The 19123-nt window shown below is 38.4% G+C and overlaps 1 protein-coding gene across 4 annotated transcripts in view; it reads right to left on the bottom strand.

The window, feature by feature from the left end:
- Positions 1 to 19123, bottom strand: part of LOC136863862 (putative ferric-chelate reductase 1 homolog) — a 526743-nt gene that overhangs the window by 34613 nt on the left and 473007 nt on the right. For all 4 annotated transcript variants that reach the window (XM_067140219.2, XM_067140217.2, XM_067140218.2 and 1 more), the window contains one exon: positions 1542 to 1695. In XM_067140219.2, the coding sequence (XP_066996320.1) occupies positions 1542 to 1695 (154 nt within the window). The remainder of the gene's footprint in view (positions 1 to 1541; positions 1696 to 19123) is intronic.

Genomic DNA, 19123 nt, shown 5'->3' with positions numbered 1-19123 from the left:
CCAGTGCGAATGGAGGAAGTGAATCTTAAGGGACGTGTTGCATCCCAGTGTCTTGTAAGACCTCAACAAACCTTCCACCACATCTCTGCAATTGTCTGCTCTATAGTTTCCCAGAAAATTCACATAGGCCAATTTAAAAGCAAGCTAGGCTCTTTTCTCAACGGGAATGAGGGTCCCCTTGAATTCAGAATCATGTAACAGATCGCATATTTGTGGGTCTACAAAGATACCTTCCTTTAGTTTTGCCTCGGTCAACCTTTGAAATTTTCCCCTTGAATATTGAAATACCCTTCCTGATTTGTCTATCGATTTAACAAAGTTCTTCATCAGCTCCAGTTTAATATGCAATGGGGGCAAAATTATTTTGTTCAGACCAACAAGTGGCAAGTTTGTAACACTTTTTTGTGCTAATACTACACTTTCTCTTGATGGCCACACACTAATTCCATCATGATTACGCTTACCTTGACTGTCCCACTCACAGAGAAAACACCAAAATGTTGTGAATCCTGGCTGCATTCCAGTTCTATCTGCACAAGTCTGCCACCCATGTTTTCAATTCTGTATAGTTTAAAGCCTTAAGAATTGTTTCCATACAATCGTGTATTTCTTTCATATTAACAGAACAGGCAACTGGGAAATCAATTAGGGTTCCATGGCTAAATGATTAGCATACTGGACTTTGGTCCAAGGAGTCCTAGTTTGATTCCCGGCAGGGTTGGGGATTTTAATCTTAATTCCAATGGCTCGGCAGGTAGGTGTGCATGTGTTTTTTTCCTTAAGCATTAGAAATCCTAGGTGGGCCCCATCCTCATAGACGCAGGTCACTTATAGGAGTGGCCATACGCCATTAATGGGACACACAACAGGATTACCCGATTTCAGAACTGGATGGGATCCCAAGAAAACCAGAACTATTTGTTCTGGGCATTTTTCAACAAAAGAGTACTGTTACACAAATGTTGTCAACTTTGGGCTGGGAAAACATGGAAGTAAGGAGACAAATAGCATGATTAAGTGGAACATTCCAAGCTGCCAGTGGACAGGTGACATGGAATGACAGTATTAGGAAAGATCATAATATGAAGATAAAGTTGGAATTCAAGAGGACAGATTAGGACAAACATTCATTTATAGCATGAGGAGCAAGGGATTGGAATAAATTATCAAGGGAAATCTTCGATGAATTTCCAAGTTCGTTGAAAATATCTAAGAACATGCTAAGTGAACAATTATAATTAAATGTAAATATGAGGTAAACAATTGATAGGGAATCTTTCACCTGGATGACAGTCCTAAATGCAGATCATTGATGATCGATTGTAATGTCAGCCGTTGAGGGTGCTGGAAAATTCTTCCTCAGTGTCCTATATTTTACATTTATAGAAGTTTGTCTTGTATTTACTTAGCCCTAAATTCTGATCAGTGGTGACTGATCGAACTCACAAACTTTCTCCCTTTATAATATTAGAACATACCTTCAATTTTGTATTCAGCCAAGTATTAGCATCCTGCATTTCACAATGAAATCAAATGTTTACCTTTCAAATTTCCTGCAGCCAAGAGTAGGAAGTATTTGTTATTAGCAAGATCGTAAGTCCTGCCCATTATTTCAGTCACTTCTGATCTGGATACCTTGCAGTGCAACGTGCCATCAGCAGCAGTACCAGTCAACAGTTCAATTGCATTATTTGTCTGGAAAAAGAAAAATATTCAATAGAAATTTACAATTGGCTTTACGTCGCACTAATATCGATAGGTCTTATGACTATGATGGGATAGGAAAGGGCTAGGAGTTGGAAGGAAGCAGCCGTGGCCATAATTAAGATACAGCCCCAGTATCTGCCTGGTGTGAAAATGGGAAACCATGGAAAATCATGGAAAATCATGGAAAATCATATTCAGGGCTGCTAACAGTGGGGTTCAAACCCACTATCTCCCGAATGCAAGCTCACAGTTGTGCGCCCCTGACCGCATAACCAACTTGCTCTGTCAATAGAAATTGAAGTGAACTGGAAGTCTAGTTCATAGGCATTTAATGACCAAATCTATTACTAATATATTTCTTGCAGTTTGGAGAATATACTGCTGATCAATCCACAAACATGGATTTTACTAACTACTGGAATTCTCAGTATTTAACCATGTCCACCTCAGTATGAATGGTACACATTTATTCACAATACATGGTAGTATTCAAAGCCCACCTGGTGGCCATGAATGTTAAAGCGTGACATCTATATGGTCCGACACCATGTTTAACTGGTTTGCGTCCTGTTGGTCGAAAAGATTTTCACCATCAGAATGTTGGCTGGCAGGGTAAGAGTGGTAGTGGTCCACAATTTCTAATCACTAGACTGTGGGCCAAAAGCCTGGTTTCAATTCCAAACCTCTTCGCAGTGCTCTTGTGGAGCGAAGGCACATGACACTGTTGATGATGATTCGTCCATCAGATGGGGACCTCTTTGTGCTATTCAGCATGAGTACGCTATGTGCCAGCACCAGGTTTCACCGTCTCCCTTCCTACTATCGTAATTCATTTCATCTTGTTAACTTCTTTGATGAGCTTGACGCCAGGAAGGGCATCAGGTCATAAAAAGTTGCTACGAATATTAATCTCACTTCATACCCAACCCTGTAGAGAAACTGGACAAGGGTTGGACATACATATATATATAAAATAAGAGTTTTGTCTGTACATTGCTTAGAATTTTAAAAGAATGGTATTTCTGTATTGGTCATGTCCACAGTAACAAGAAAATGCACTTTTTTCTTTTCCGTAATGTCTGCCTGCCTGCTTGCCTTTTATTCATGCTGATAGAAATGGTAGTTTAGGGGCAGGCCTAAAATTTAATTTTCAAATATTTATGTTATTAGTGGTCCTATCTTAAAAAAAAGAAAATTGGTATGCCAAGTTGGTGAATAAGTCGCTACAATCTAGACTATAAATAATTTTATTCTCGCTGAGTGAAATGGTAGTTTTGAGGAAGGCCTAAAATCTAATTCCTAAATATTTACGTCATTAGTGGCCCTATCTAATTGAAAACCAGTATACAAAGTAGGAAAATGAGCCTCTACAATATAGGCTATAAATAATTTTATTCACGCTGAACGAAATGTTGTTTACAGGAAGGCCTAAAAATTTAATACTGTAATACTGATATTATTAGTGGTCGTATCGATAAATATTACATAACCCAAGTTATATAGAATTAAATTTCTGACCATTTATGTCTTATACATTTTTACCGTACCGGCTATGATAACACAGATATTCATGAATTTGTATTTTTGTTGCCAAGTCCATATCAACGCCGAGCCACAAGAAAAAGGGTTAATAGAATTTAATGAAAATTGGTATATAATGTCGGGGAATAAGAATCTACAGTCTAAGCTATAAACAATTTTATTCACCCTGGAAGAAATTGTAGTTTAGGAGAAGGCGCTTAAAATTTATTTTTTAACACGTTGAGTGCCATGTGACCCCATATGGGTACGTGAGAGTAGTCAAGTTTTTGAACTTCACGTCCCCATATTGGGTCGTACGTTCGCTCTAAATCGAGGATGGTGTGAACCCATTTGGGTACGCAGTATGCATGTGTTTCGATGATGTGTAAAGTCTCTTCCTGCCATCTGCTTGTCTATTTATGTACATGCGTAGTCCACCTTCCATTCCTCAATTCCTGTTTTGGCGCGACCCCATATGGATACAAAAAGAGTGCTTTGTAGGGTGACAAAGTGATTGTCTATCCCGAGCACGAATTTTTTATGTAAGTGTGTAGTGCTCCGAGTTTCCTTTTCTTTTTTTTTTAAGTCGTTACGAGTAAATCGAGCAGTAAAAGACTTAGTGCAGATAGTCTGGACGATATATCGAACAAGTCGAACAATGATGATATAGACGAAGTATATAGTTACAGTGATTTTGAAGCCAGTATAGAGCAAATAGCGATCCCGCATGTTCATCCACATTGATGAATTACAGTCTTCAGCATACACAACTTCACTGTACTCCGGGTTTCCAAGCTAGCTGTTGCAACAATTATGACTGTATTCAACGATATATTCACTGGTTCCCATGTTGCACAATCATCGCTGCTAGGTTCTCTTACTCAAATTAAAAAGTTATACAAACAAAATTATATACATTACTTATTACATATTCCGTATCTACTAATTCTTCTTACAATATTGTTCTCTTACATCCTAATTTACGAAATTCACATGATTTTCACTACATTATGTAACTACATTTTATACGAAAATTTCCTAACCTAAAATCATTTACAAATATTTCCTGACCTAAAATCGGGGATCGTATATTTTTACGGCTCCAGTATGAATAAGCTAACATATCTATCAAAATCAACAGCATATAACGCGTCCCTGCAAAGGAAAATGTAAGTATGACCGAGCGTCGGGACAATAACTACTGTATAAGTACGACCCCATATAGGGGCGTGTGTACGTGTACAATTCGTAATGACCAATACGACCCAATATGGGGATGCATTATTATACCTAATATAGTAAGTTAACGTAATATATCATAAATACATCCTAATTTCAGCGATTATTTGCTTCGTTAAGCCTGTGAACGTTTTGGCACCAGGGAGTAACTCAATGTTATTAGCTCACAGCACTAGACGGCATTCCTATTAAATTCAGTCTGGCACTCAACGTGTTAAATACCGGTACCTATTTTGGGTCCTATCATTTATGTTTTATTCAGTTTTACCGTACCGAATGATGAATGGTATTTCAGAGTCAGCAGAAAACTAAATGTGAAGGCCTACAATATTGAAAGCGCATAAAATTGATCAACAATAACACTACACTGACCATTGTTTGTTATGTTTTTCGTCTCTTATGCTGCCTCTCAACTCCGATAGACTAGATTACTGCTGCGTACTGCGTATAATAGCCTGACTGAATATTGGCGAGAAATAGCTGGAGAGTTAGAAAACTTTCTTCTTTAGCATTCCACTCCTCTGGTTCGTACATTTCCTGTCCGACTCCATGGCTAAATGGTTAGCGTGTTTGCCTTTGGTCACAGGGGTCCCGGGTTTGATTCCCGGCAGAGTTGGGAATTTTAACCATCATTGGTTAATTTCGCTGGCACGGGGGCTGGGTGTATGTGCTGTTTTCATCATCATTTCATCCTCATCACGACGCGCAGGTCACCTACGGGAGTCAAATCAAAAGACCTGCCCTATATTTTAGATGAGAAAGGTTCCACCTTATCAATACAAGTTTTATTTATATAAGATCCTATTTGCAGTACTTGTTTTGACTTTTTATACAGTCATCCTCAGCTGTACATTAGTACCTTCACATAAGTCAAAATTGGTTAATATGCCTTGCCTAGTAGAAAAGTCATAATAATGGAATGTGTCCAACGTTCAAATTGGGCATGTTTCAAAGTAAAAGCTGGCTATATGTACAATCTAAAAATGAGTGTGGGTGTATCTTTTAGGCCTAAAATTTGTGTGGATTAACTTATTTTAAAAGTACAGGTACATAAACACTTTAAAATATATAGTACAGTAGAGTCTCGCTCAACCGACCTTCGATTATCCGACACTCCGTGTTATCCGATACTGATAGGCTTAATTTGAACTTTAGGTGGATGCAATTCTGGGACACGGGGTGTGAAGGGTGCGACTGTGGGACAAGCACTAGCAGTCATGCGGTAGGATTTTGCAATGTAGTATTGGTTGGGTGCGGATGTTATAGTTTTCATATCCTCTGTGAGTATGGCGAGTAAACGTAAGGAAGTGATTGTTTCTGTGGAAGACAAGTAGAGTGGGTTAAAGAGACTGGACAAAGGGGAAACTCTCCAAAAAATGGCTTCAGATTATGGTGTTGGACGTGTTACAGTGGGAGACTGCAAACATACGAGGGATTAAATTGAATAGTGGTGCTCTACCAGAGCAACAAGTGATGCACTGAAAATTAGAAAAAAACAATGAAAAATGTGAGTACGAAAAAGTAAGTGAAGCACTATTTCTTTGGTTCACTAAAAACCAGGAAAAGGGCTTGTCAAAATCTGGCCCCATTCTGCAAGAAATGGCCGTGTATATCCAGAAGGAGTTTAATAAAGGGACCCTGATTTTACTGCTATTGCTGGGTGGCTTGATCGGTGGGAAAAACGGTACAGCATTGGGCAGCTTAATATCTGTGGAGGAGAACTGTCAGCCAAATCCGATGAGGTTGTGAAATTTAAAAGACAATTTCAAGAAATAATTCTTGCTGAAGGATTAACCAGTGATCAGATTTTTAATTGTGATGAGACTGTGCTGAATTTCAAGATGCTGACATCAAAACTCTTGCAGCCCAAGCCAAGACATCTGCACCTGGCTACAGGCGTAGTAAGAAAAGAGTACTGCATCTACTGTACAATTGAATTAATAAGACAATAAATAGAGTCCCGTAAAACATGGTACGTAATTCAGTATACAGTAGTCTTCCTGTTTGTTTTAGTTCATTTTAAAAGTTATTCTGTATTATCCGACATTTTCGGTGATCCGACGTACTCCAGGTCCCGTTTAGGTCGGATAATCGACACTCTACTGTACATATTAAAATCACATATTAAAATGTACAGTTAAAATGCATTATAATGACTATGATCACTTCATTAAAATGAGTTTAACATCTTGGGTTTGTCGATTTTCTTGTTTTTATCCAAATATAAATGGAGAATGTCCGTGCTTGTATTCATAGGCGGTGTTCTCTTGGGGTTCTGCTGTATGTTAGGCTTATCCACTAGTATGATTAATAGATTCTTCAATTATTGATGACAAGTCTAATGTGTAACCAGAGGTAGATATGTGCAGCTGTGATTGAATGTTGCCTTAAAGTATTAAAATACAGTCTGCTTTTGTGCATAGGTGTCAATTGCAGAATGGTGGCTCTTTTGTCGTCTATAATTGCTGATGTATGTCTGTAAGAAACGAAGAATGGAGTTAGGAATTTATAATTTACTAGCAAGATACCCGTGCTTCGCTACGGTATTATACTGAAATGTATAATTGAATGCTTATTGTTTTAGATATATAATCCGACGAAATTCGCGATCTGACTCGTTTTCTGCGAGAATCCACCAAAATTCCCGATCTAACTGGTTTTCTATTATTTTACGGCACGTTTCCTCCCATTTCTCAATCTTCCTTTCCAGCAATCGATTTCGTACTTCCCGGGCTAGGCTCAGATATTCCTCCCGGTCAGATGGGTCCGTAAATCTTTGCCATCTTTTCTTATAATCATTTTTAATATCGATAAAATCCTTCAGGAGATCCGGCGTGGTGTCATATTGGGTGCCTTGGCGGCACTGAACCCGCGGCCGGACTGCATTCTTAGTCATTTCCCGTCCAGGAGCCGTTTCCAGTGCGGTCCGCACATTTGACGACGGTCCGGAATATTATTATTATTATTATTATTATTATGTGTTGCTGGAATGGCTGATGACAGGGAAAACCGGAGTATCCGGAGAAAAACCTGTCACGCCACCGTTTTGTCCAGCACGAATGTCACATGGATTGACCGGGATTTGAACCACCCCAGCTGTGAGAGGCCGGCGTGCTGCCGCCTGAGCAACGGAGGATCCTTATAAGTACATTAATAACATCTAAAATCAATTGGTCTCACCTACTTCTACACCCCACCGCCGTTAAGTTTATTTACCGCCACCCCCCACCCCCAAAATTAAAAGAATGCTTGTTTCTTTATGTTTAAGGGAGATTCCAAACAACAATGTTCACGTCTATTACCTTCAGTTTTGAGATATAAGTATCCCAATAAAAATAATTTACTTTCTGCACTTCATATCACAATACTCCCCCCCCCCCCCCCAAGTGAATTTTCCCGCAAAAAATACTTGTTTCTTTAATAGTAAAGGATCTTCTTAAATACCAATGATCACGACTCTAACTTCTTCAGTTTTTGATTTATGTGTCCTCATGAAAGGAATTCAACTCCTTTACACTCCCGCCCTCCGAGATGGTTTCCCCACCAAAACGCGCTTTTCTTTGTTTTTAAAGGGGATCCAAATACGAATGTTCACGTCTGTAACAACTTTAGTTTTTATTAGATGTATGTATTCTCATACAATTAATTCAATTAATTTTTCAATTCTTATCCCCCCCCCCTTCATTGGATTTTCCGAGAATACGTGTTTCTTTACTTTTAAAGCAGATTGCAAATATCAAATTTCACGTCTGTAACGTCTTCATTTTTGTGATATCAGTAGCCTAATTAAAAGAATTCAACACCATTTACAGTCACTTTTACCACCCCCCTCCACCCAAGTGGTATTTCCGAAAACTAAAAACACACGTTTCTTTATGTTTAATGGAGATAAAAAATACCTTCACTTCTGTAACATGTTAAGTTTTTTTTAGATATACTGTAAAAATTCTCATTTTAAAATTTCACCCCTTTTGAGTTCCCCTTAAGTGGAGTTTCCAAAAACAAATCACCTCTGTTTCTTTACATTTACAGGAGATTCCAAACACCCACTTTTTACGTCTGTAACATTTTACGTTTCCAGGATATTCTGTAGATATAGTCTTTCAAAAAATTCACCCCAATTTGTCACTCCTGTTTAACCGCCATTAATTGGATTTCCCAAAAACTAAGAATTACGTGTTTCTTTATTTTTAAAGGAGATCCCATATACAAATTTTCAGTTCTGTAATATCTTTCGTTTCTGAGATATATGTATCCCCATTAAAGGCATTCAACCCATTTTTCACCCCTTTTACACCCGTCCTATTAGGATTTACAGGAAACAAAAAATACGTGTTCCTTTATTTTTAGAGGAGATTCTAACTACCAGTTTTTACATCTGTAAATTTTACAGTTTTAAGATGTTTTAAAAAATTCACCCCACCTTTTCACCCCCCAATATTTGGATTTTCCAAAAACGAAAAAATACGTGTTTCTTTACTTTTAAAGTAGATCCAAAATACCAATTTTCAGGTCTGTAGTATCTTCAGGTTCTGAAATATAAGTAGCCTCATTAAAGGCATTCAACCCATTTTTCACCCTTTTACACCCTTCCTATTGGGATTTTCCGAAAACTAAAGAATACGTGTTTCTTTATTTTTAAAGGAGATTCTAAATACCAATTTTTACATCTATAAACTTTAAAAGTTTTGAGATATAGACACTAATTTTAAAAAATCATCCCCTTTTCACCCCCCCCCCCCCCATTAATTGGATTTTCCACAAACAAAAAAATACGTGTTTCTTTATTTTTAAAGGAGATCCCAAACACCAATTTTCAGGTCTGTAATATCTTCAGGTTCTGAAATATAAGTAGCCTCATTAATGGCATTCAACCCATTTTTCACCACTTTTCACTCCTCCTATTGCGATTTTCCGAAAACAAAAAATACGTGTTTCTTTATTTTTAATGAAGATTCTAAATACCAATTTTTACATCTATAACCTTTAAAAGTTTTGAGATATAGATACACTCATTTTAAAATATTACCCCCCTTTTCACCCCCCTTAATTGGGTTTTCCAGAAACAAAAAAATAAGTGCTTCTTTATTTTTAACGGAGATCCCAAACACCAATTTTCAGGTCTGTAATATCTTCATTTTCTGAGTTATAAGTAGCCTCATTAAAGGCATTCAACCCATTTTCACCCCCCTTTTCACTCCTCCTATTGCGATTTTCCGAAAACAAAAAAATACGTGTTTCTTTATTTTTAATGAAGATTCTAAATACCAATTTTTACATCAGCAAACTTTAATAGTTTCGAGATATAGATTCACTCATTTTAAAAATTCACCCCCTTTTTTCCCTCCCATTAATTGGATTTTCCAAAAACAAAAAAATACGTGTATCTTTATTTTTAAAAGCGATCAAAAGTACCAATTTTGAGGTCTGTAATATATTCAGTTTCTGATATATAAGTACCGGTATCCTGATTAAAGGTATTCAACCCATTTTTCCCCATTTTCACCCTTTTTCACCCCTCCTATTGGGATTTGCTGAAAACAAAAAAATACGTGTTTCCTTATTTTAAAAGTAGATTCTAAATACCAATTTTCACATCTATAAACGTTTAAAGTTTTGAGATATAGGTACACTCATTTTAAAATTTCACCCCGCCCTTTTCACCCCCTTACCGAAGGAATATCCAAAAATCCTCTCTTAGCGAGCACCTACATCATAATGTGAATTTATCCCCAAAATTTCATTTCCTTATGTCCAGTAGTTTTGGCTCGGCGATGATGAATCAGTCAGTCAGTCAGTCAGTCAGTCAGTCAGGACAAGCTATTTTATATATATAGATAATCTGAAGAATGTGGTGCTAATAACAAGTAGTTTCATGGTTCCAAGACAATCATTCCTTGGTTGCCCATTTGAGTAGCCTCTTACAACAGGCAGGGGATACCGTGGGTGAATTCTTCGCCTGCGTCTCCCACCCACAGGGGGTTGTGTGTTTGGTCCGCAAGAGGTCTTATTTCCCTTAAGTCCGCCGGTAAGCCGGTTAAGACCGCCCTATCCGCCACCTGGGACGCGCCACATGGAAGTATCACCTCTCCCCCTGCTACGCCAGTGTAGTAGGTTCGTGGGGAATTACTTGAACACAGATCTTAAAGATACCGTCAAATGTCAACTATGATTTTTATTTGTTGCTGAAACCTGCATTTTATATTAATCAACACTTTGGTGTTTGACTTCAATCTTCCTTGCAGCAAGACAAATAGTTATATGTATTTAAAAGTTTTAATGACCCAGAATCATCCATCTTTTGCATGTTTTGTAACATTTATCATTTTATTTGTTTATCTTCACATAATGATTTTAAAGATTTTTAATGCCCCAATCTAACACATCATATTGATATGATATACAGCTCCATGTGAACTTTCACTACAAACAACTGTTAATTTTATGCCTTTTTGCTTCTTGTTAAGTGTCTGTGCATTGATTTTGTGTTTTTTGTATCTTGCACTTTTTGAACTATCAGCTGATGATGACCCAGTTCTGGAGTCGAAAGCAGTACCATTTGTAAATGATATGTGATTTAACTCGCATAAACATTCTTGTATTGAATAGGTGGAACCAAATTATTGTATTCAATTTATTGATGTTTACTTGACAAAAATTAATTAAAACTCTGCCACAGATCATTCAACCGGATTTTGGTGTACTTTGCCATCTGGTAGGGTGAAACAATATCAAAACAGATGCACAGGCATCATAGATTATGTCAGCACAAAATGCCTGCTATATTATTGTATGTCCATCACCTCTCTGCTTTAACATTGCTAAATTACTAATGACCGAAGGAGCCTAAACTGTCAGAATATCTACAGGGTCCTTCAAAAATCATGCCAGTTTTGAACTGCATGGTATATTTTTGTTTCTCGGTTGTCTACATCCTTGCATATCATTTCGGTATCCATAAACATTCCAATTGTTGCTTCAGTCTGAATTTCTTGCATTCCTTCACTGTATATTTAGACATGGAGCAGTTTACTATTGCACAATGTGTGCTAATTGTGAAATAGTTATCAGAATGGAGAAAGTTATGCAGCAACTGTCAGACGTCTTTGTGCGATTCTACAGCAAAATGAAGCACCGAATGAATCGAGAGTTCAATGGCGAAGATCAATGGAACAGGTTAAACATTGCTCATCAGCCGATTCCTGATTGCCTCATCTTGCATAAAGGTGACCAACAATGGCCACGAAGGTCAGGGGCGTAACAAATGTAATACTGGCTCACCTGCTAAAATAAAAATTTGGGCCCCTAAAATAAAATATCAAATCTACAACTATCTTAATATAAATTTAAATACAGCAGGTAGAATGCAATGTACTGTCAAGTCATATGAACAAACAGATTATTCATTATTATATTAAAAAATAATGTTTAATAGGTTTTCATTGACTGCCTCCGTGATTTAATGGATAAGCTGCTGAACTGCCAATCATGACCTGCTTAGATGTTCGTACTTAACTGTAACTGGTTTCCATTTTTCAGTAACTAAAGGACTATACTCTGTAGCCGATGCCAAAGTCTCTGTTATAATAATTTATTTGATTACAACAAGGAAAAATATAACAAAATTAAATAAAAAACTGTTCAAATAAAGTTTGAAAAAATATCAAACCGCACAACTGATAAGCCTAATATTTATTAACTTCCCGCAAAGACAGCTCATTCGAAACTGAGCTGACTGATTGTTACTACACCAACTGGGCCGATGTCCTGGCTGTTAGGCCCATTTAAACAACAAACACTATACCAATTTCTTATTATCATTATAAACTGTTGTAGAATAAATGTGCGACAAAAGTGAAATATTTTGCAAAATTTGTACATAGCATGATCTCAGGTGCACTGAACATTAAGAAATTATTTCCTAACTAAAATGTAATTAGCTGGTATCAGTTTTCATTGCTGTAATTATCTCAAAATAATTTGGAGCAGGTCTTTTCTGAGGAGTGTGTCATGGTGTTGCAAGAAATGGCGAGGGCAAGCATTTGTTTACAGCTGTGCTGTGAAGCACTCAAAATAAACTGCTACTAGATGCAACCAAGTGGCAATTCCTCTACATATAAATTGTGGCTTCCTCCCGGGTAAAATATTCCGGAGGTAAACTGGTCCCCCATACGGATCTCCGGGTGGGGACAACACGAGAGGGGGCGATCATCAGGAAGATGGATACTGACATTCTGCGAGTCGGAGCGTGGAATGTTAGAAGTTTGAATCATCGTGGTAGGTTAGAGAATCTGAAAAGGGAGATGGATAGACTAATCTTAGATGTAGTTGGTGTAAGTGAAGTATGTTGGCAGGAAGAACAGGATTTTTGGTCAGGTGACTACCGAATTATCAGCATGAAATAATACAAGGGAAATGCAGGAGTTGGTTTAATAATGAATAAGAAAATAGGGCAGCGGGTAAGCTATTACGACCAGCATAGTGAAAGAATTATTGTTGTCAAGATAGACACCAAACCAATGCCCACCACAATAGTGCAGGTCTATATGCCTACTAGTTCAGCGGATGACGAGGAAATCAAAAGAATATATGAAGAGATAGAAGATTTAATACAATATGTAAAAGGTGACGAGAATCTAATTGTGATGGGAGACTGGAATGCGGTGGTAGGCTCAGTAGGAGAAGGTAATACAGTAGGAGAATTCGGATTGGGACAAAGAAACGAAAGAGGAACTCGGCTGGTTGAATTCTGCACTGATCATAATTTAGTCCTTGCCAATACTTGGTTAAAACACCACAAACGACGGCTGTATACGTGGACGAGACCTGGAGACACTGGAAGATATCAAATAGACTTCATTATGATTAGGCAGAGATTCAGAAACCAGGTGTTGGATTGCAAAACTTTCCCAGGAGCAGACGTGGACTCTGACCACAACTTGTTGGTCATGAAATGCCATCTGAAGTTGAAGAAATTGAAGAAAGGAAAGAATGCAAAAAGATGGAATCTAGACAAGTTGAAAGAAAAGAGTGTGAGGGATTGTTTCAAGGAACATGTGGCACAAGGGCTAAATGAAAAGGCTGAAGGAAACACAATAGAGGAAGAGTGGATAGTCGTGAAAAATGAAGTCAGTAGGGCTGCTGAAGAGGTGTTAGGAAGGAAGAAAAGATCAACTAAGAATCAGTGGATAACTCAGGATATACTAGACCTGACTGATGAACGACGAAAATACAAGAATGTTAGAAACGAAGAGGGCAGAAAAGAATACAGCGTTTAATGAATCAAGTGGATAGAAAGTGCAAGGTAGCTAAGGAAGAATGGCTGAAGGAGAAGTGCAAGGATGTCGAAGGTTGTATAGTCCTGGGAAAGATAGATGCTGCATACAGGAAAATCAAGGAAAACTTTGGAGAAAAGAAATCTAGGTGTATGAAAATTAAGAGCTCGGATGGAAAGCCACTTCTAAGAAGACAAAGCATCGTCGCCATAAGACCTATCTGTGTCGGTGCGACGTAAAGCCCCTAGAAAAAAATAAAAAAGAAGACAAAGCAGAAAGATGACAGGAACATATCCAACAGTTGTATCAAGGTAAAGATGTAGATAATTCGGTTCTGGAACAAGAAGAGGGAGGCTGTTGATGCTAATGAAATGGGAGACCCAATTTTGAGGTCAGAGTTTGACAGAGCTGTGAGAGACCTAAACAGGAACAAGGCACCTGGAATTGATGACATTCCTTCTGAATTACTGAATGCCTTAGGAGAATGCAGCATGGCAAGGTTATTTCATTTAGTGTGTAAGATGTATGAGACAGGAGAAGTCCCATCCGATTTTCGGAAGAATGTTGTTATACCTATTCCCAAGAAAGCCGGTGCTGACAGGTGTGAAAACTACCGCACCATGAGTTTAGTATCGCATGCCTGCAAAATTTTAACACGTATTATTTACAGAAGAATGGAAAAACAACTTGAAGCTGAGTTGGGAGAAGATCAATTTGGCTTCAGAAGAAATGTAGGAACACGTGAAGCAATCCTGACTTTACGTCTGATCTTCGAGGATCGAATCAAGAAGGACAAGCCCACGTACATGGCATTCATAGATCTAGAAAAGGCATTCAATAATGTTGATTGGGCCAAGCTATTTAAGATTCAGAAGGTGATTGGGATCAGATACCGAGAACGAAGAATTATCTACAATCTGTGTAAAAATCAGTCTGCGGTGATAAGAATCGAGGGCTTTGAAAAAGAAGCAGCAATCCAGAAAGGAGTGAGGCAAGGCTGCAGTTTGTTCCCCCTCCTTTTCAATGTTTACATAGAACAGGCAGTAAAGGAAATCAAAGAGGAATTGGAAAGGGAATCACAATCCAAGGAGAGGAAATCAAAACCCTGAGATTTGCCGATGATATTGTTATTTTATCTGAGACTGCAGAAGATCGAGAAGCTGCTGAATGGTATGGACGAAGTCTTGAGTAAGGAGTACAAGATGAAAATAAATAAGTCCAAAACAAAAGTAATGGAGTGCAGTCGAACGAAGGCAGGTGATGCAGGAAATATTAGATTAGGAAATGAATCTTAAAGGAAGTAGATAAATATTGTTACTTGGGTAGTAAAATAAACGATGGCAGAAGTAAGGAGGACATAAAATGCAGACTAGCACAAGCAAGGAAGAGCTTTCTTAAGAAAAGAAATTTGCTCACTTCAAACATTCATATAGGAATTAAAAGAGGTTTTTGAAGACTTTCGTGTGGAGCGTGGCATTGTATGGAAGTGAAACATGGACGATAACTAGCTCAGAAAGAAAGAGAATAGATCGAATCACGAATGAAGAGATACTGAATCGAATTGGTGAGAGGAGATCGATTTGGCTAAATTTGACGAGAAGAAGAGATAGAATGATAGGACACATCTTAAGACACCCAGGACTTGTTCAGTTGGTTTTTGAAGGAAGTGTAGGTGGTAAGAACAGTAAGGGTAGACCAAGGTATGAATATGATAAACAGATTAGAGCAGATGAAGGATGCAATAGTTACGTAGAAATGAAAAGGTTAGCACAGGATAGGGTGGCATGGAGAGCTGCATCGAACCAGTCTATGGACTGATGACTCAAACAACAACGTAAATTGTATTTTAAAAAAACCCACCTGATCCTACAAAACAGCCTAGATCATCTCCGTGCAGAGTAGCATTAAGGTAGATATATATTATTTTTTTATTATTTTGCGAGGAATCTGTAGGGCCCCTAAAAGGCGAAGGTCCACCTGCATTGCAGGCCCTAACGTTATGCCCCTGACCAGGGTCATGTAACTAGAGATTTTTTTTCTCCGGGGCCAACATAATAAGGCTCAATTTTGATTATTGATGAGACAGAACAAAGAATTGTACATTGCATAATTGGAATCAATAGAAAGTATCTAGCAGTATAGCAACCAACTTTCAATAATATCACTAAGCCATTGATTCCATTTTCCTGGATTCGAAGACATATGCTCTGACTCCCCCTCCTCTTCCTCCTCTCACGGGATGTGACCGAGATGGTCATCACAAACACAACAGAAGCATCATTTGTCACCCGAGACAACATTATGCCATTCATCAGACCAGAGTGATAGTTCCAGACACTAGGTCAACCTTGCACGTTGATGCTGTGAAGTAGTGTTGGCTACTGAATGCACGATTCGAAGCAGTGTCGTAGGTACGACATCGTAATTGGCGTAAAACCTTCAATTATTATGTTTAATATATTTTAATTATAGTTTATTTAATGCTAAATTATCTTTTATTAAGTGTTAAACATGACTAATATATGGTTCCTCTGTAAATATGTAGTATAAAATTGTATAACCTCAAATACGTATTACGTGTTGTTTAAACTCAAGATCTATAGAGTCGACAGCGGTAGAAAATTCCATAATGTTCGTATGTTAGACTTATTGTACTACATTTGGTGTATATGAAGGGTTCTGGAAACTTACTGTAAGGTTTTATTATCCAGATACATGTAGAGACATTACGAATGTTGTAGATATTTCCATGTACATTTTTAAATATTGAAAGAACATTCGAATACCCATTCGACTAGCTGGTCGATCGATGTTTCGAGTGTGTTCCATTAGAGTGTTGTAAGAACTCTTCCAGAAGTCGATCATTCTAGATGGTTGCCCGAGTAGTATAAATATCAAGCTGTCAGTCAGTGAAGTCAGTTCCTAGTTCTAAGTTCGCAGATCTTGGTTCTTGGGACTCGGGCAAGTAATGGACTGGGAGTGACTGTTGGGCTGCGAGGTGGAGTCAGATCATTGGACTCGAGTGAGTGAGTGAGTGAGTGAGGCGGGGAATTCAAGAGAAAGGATGTTATAGTGCGCGCGTCAGTGTTGTTGATATCTGTACTTGTCGGAATAGACTTCAGGGTGCTCCGCTATTTAGTGTTATATATAGTGTCATTTGCTACTGTGTATAGTTGTGTGTTGTGACGTACACTGTAAATGAAGTAATTTATAAAAGGAAGTGAACGTGTTCTCGTGTGATATTTATTTACGTCAAATAAAATCGCAACTTAGAATGATAGCAGTGTACCGATTCATTCAAGTGTCCGAGTGAATCGATTCACAGAAACGGCGAGCTTACGGCACATGATTCAGCTTACTCCCAGCGATCAGTGCTGAGTGGCGCACTCACGGCTCCTTATCGGCACACTGGACACTGGCGGAGAGCAGAGCTTCCGCTGCAGCGAGACATACAAGCCATGGTGGCACACATGGATCAGCGAGACAACACACACACACGGTTCATTATCGGTACACTGGACATTGGCGGGGAGCCGAACTTCCTCTGAAGCAATACATACAGAGCCATGGAACACTGAAAGAATCGTATGCTATAATGGACTCTCGAGCTCAGCTCATTTGAAAATAATACCCACTTTCATTCATGTCCTCTTCTTACAGGGAGATTTATTTGCAGTGTTAAGAAGGCAGTCAAAACATAATTCTTAAGTAGCTAGTAAGTAGGTAGGCTATTAGGTTATACTACTTATTAGTTTAACACGTTGAGTGCCGAGCCGATTGTAGCACACTATTCCACAGGTGCCAGGCATGTTTTTGAATTGCATTCCGCTGGTGCCAAAGCAATTGTACGCGTTGTAGTCTGTTTATATAATCTTGGGATGTATTTATATGATGTACTAAGTAAATTTTATCTCACCATACCATGGTCATGTGTGACGCCATATGGTGTCACATCAATTTTTAGGAAAGATAAAATATAACGTGACGCCATATGGTGTCACAGAATTTTTTGACATGGAATGTGCAATACGAATTTCAAATGCGGGATATTTATTTGCTAATTCAAATTAACGCAATATTTATGAAAACCTAGTAAAATGCAAAACAAGTACTTATATTACATTACATATTGTTGTGAACAGTTTTCTGATAACTCTAAACAATGAAAATATGCGTTTGGGCATGCCCGAGTTCTTGTTACTCTTAATTTTTCAAACATTATTGGCATCATTGTTCAAACATTGTCCTTTGTACACTTCTTTCATGTGCTATTTTCATATTTACATTTTGCATATCTGATCGGGAAGTTAAGGGGAACGCGCTAACTATACGCTACCTGGCTGCTAGCGCAGCTCGACGCAGCCCGGTTGGTTCATGTCCGCTGCTTCGCTCCTCCCTACCTCTCCACCACAGCCCGATACTCCCGCGGCACTTCTAATTTTATGACTATTTATTTGTTCAATTTTGGCGTTTAAACTTGCGCTGGGTACATACAGTTTTCACCTTAGCATTCTACTGCCTCCCATGAATATTCCTACCAAATTTCAACCGAATCCGAGTGTAACACATGTATGTGTTCCCTCGTAAGATTATTACCAATATCTTCCATTTTTTATATTTTTGCACAACTATATAAACTGAGTGACAATACGTACGTAAACGAGGAATAAACAATGCCTGGCACGCTTTCACCTGCGACAATGGCCACTGGCCAGTCAGTGGCTTCGGACGAATACTATGGCGCCACATGGTGGTATAGAGTAAAAATACATAGCTGGAATAGACCCTGAAGTTCGCCCTTCACGTAGTACCAATTTTACGCGCATAGATGTCACAGCTGATTATCTACGGTGCATCGCCTGAAACTCAACTGTGCCGCCATATGGCGTCACGCCAACTCTGATTTCAAGAACGGTGTGCCGCCATATGGCGTCACGCCATCTCAAATTTGAAGACCACCGTGACGCCATATGGCGGCATGTGGCACCCAACGTGTTAATCTTAGTATTATAGCTTAGTATACAATTGACAATGAATTAAACTCTACTCTACCCTGCCCTATGACTATGAGTCATGCTTATGACCACTCAAAAGTACCCGTTTTATATTGGGAAGAACGGCTCAGTATTCTCTCAGTTCGTATGTCACATCGTTGCACAAGACTTCAATCATATGTGGACAGTAATTGAGCCGACTGATGCAATAACTTAACCAACAGTATGTTGAATCAGAAAACCAGTGGGCTACTGTACATCTCGGGTAGCCTGTACAAAGTATGACGATTTTAAAAAATCCTCTGCTGATAGAAAAATACATATTTTCAAAAATGACAGAGAGCTAGACGTACGGTTAGTATCGCGTAGCTATGCGCTTTGCATTTG

The sequence above is a fragment of the Anabrus simplex genome, chromosome 2 (genome assembly GCF_040414725.1).
Source record: "Anabrus simplex isolate iqAnaSimp1 chromosome 2, ASM4041472v1, whole genome shotgun sequence".
NCBI lineage: Eukaryota > Metazoa > Arthropoda > Insecta > Orthoptera > Tettigoniidae > Anabrus > Anabrus simplex.
This window is presented reverse-complemented; position numbering and strand designations above follow the sequence as displayed.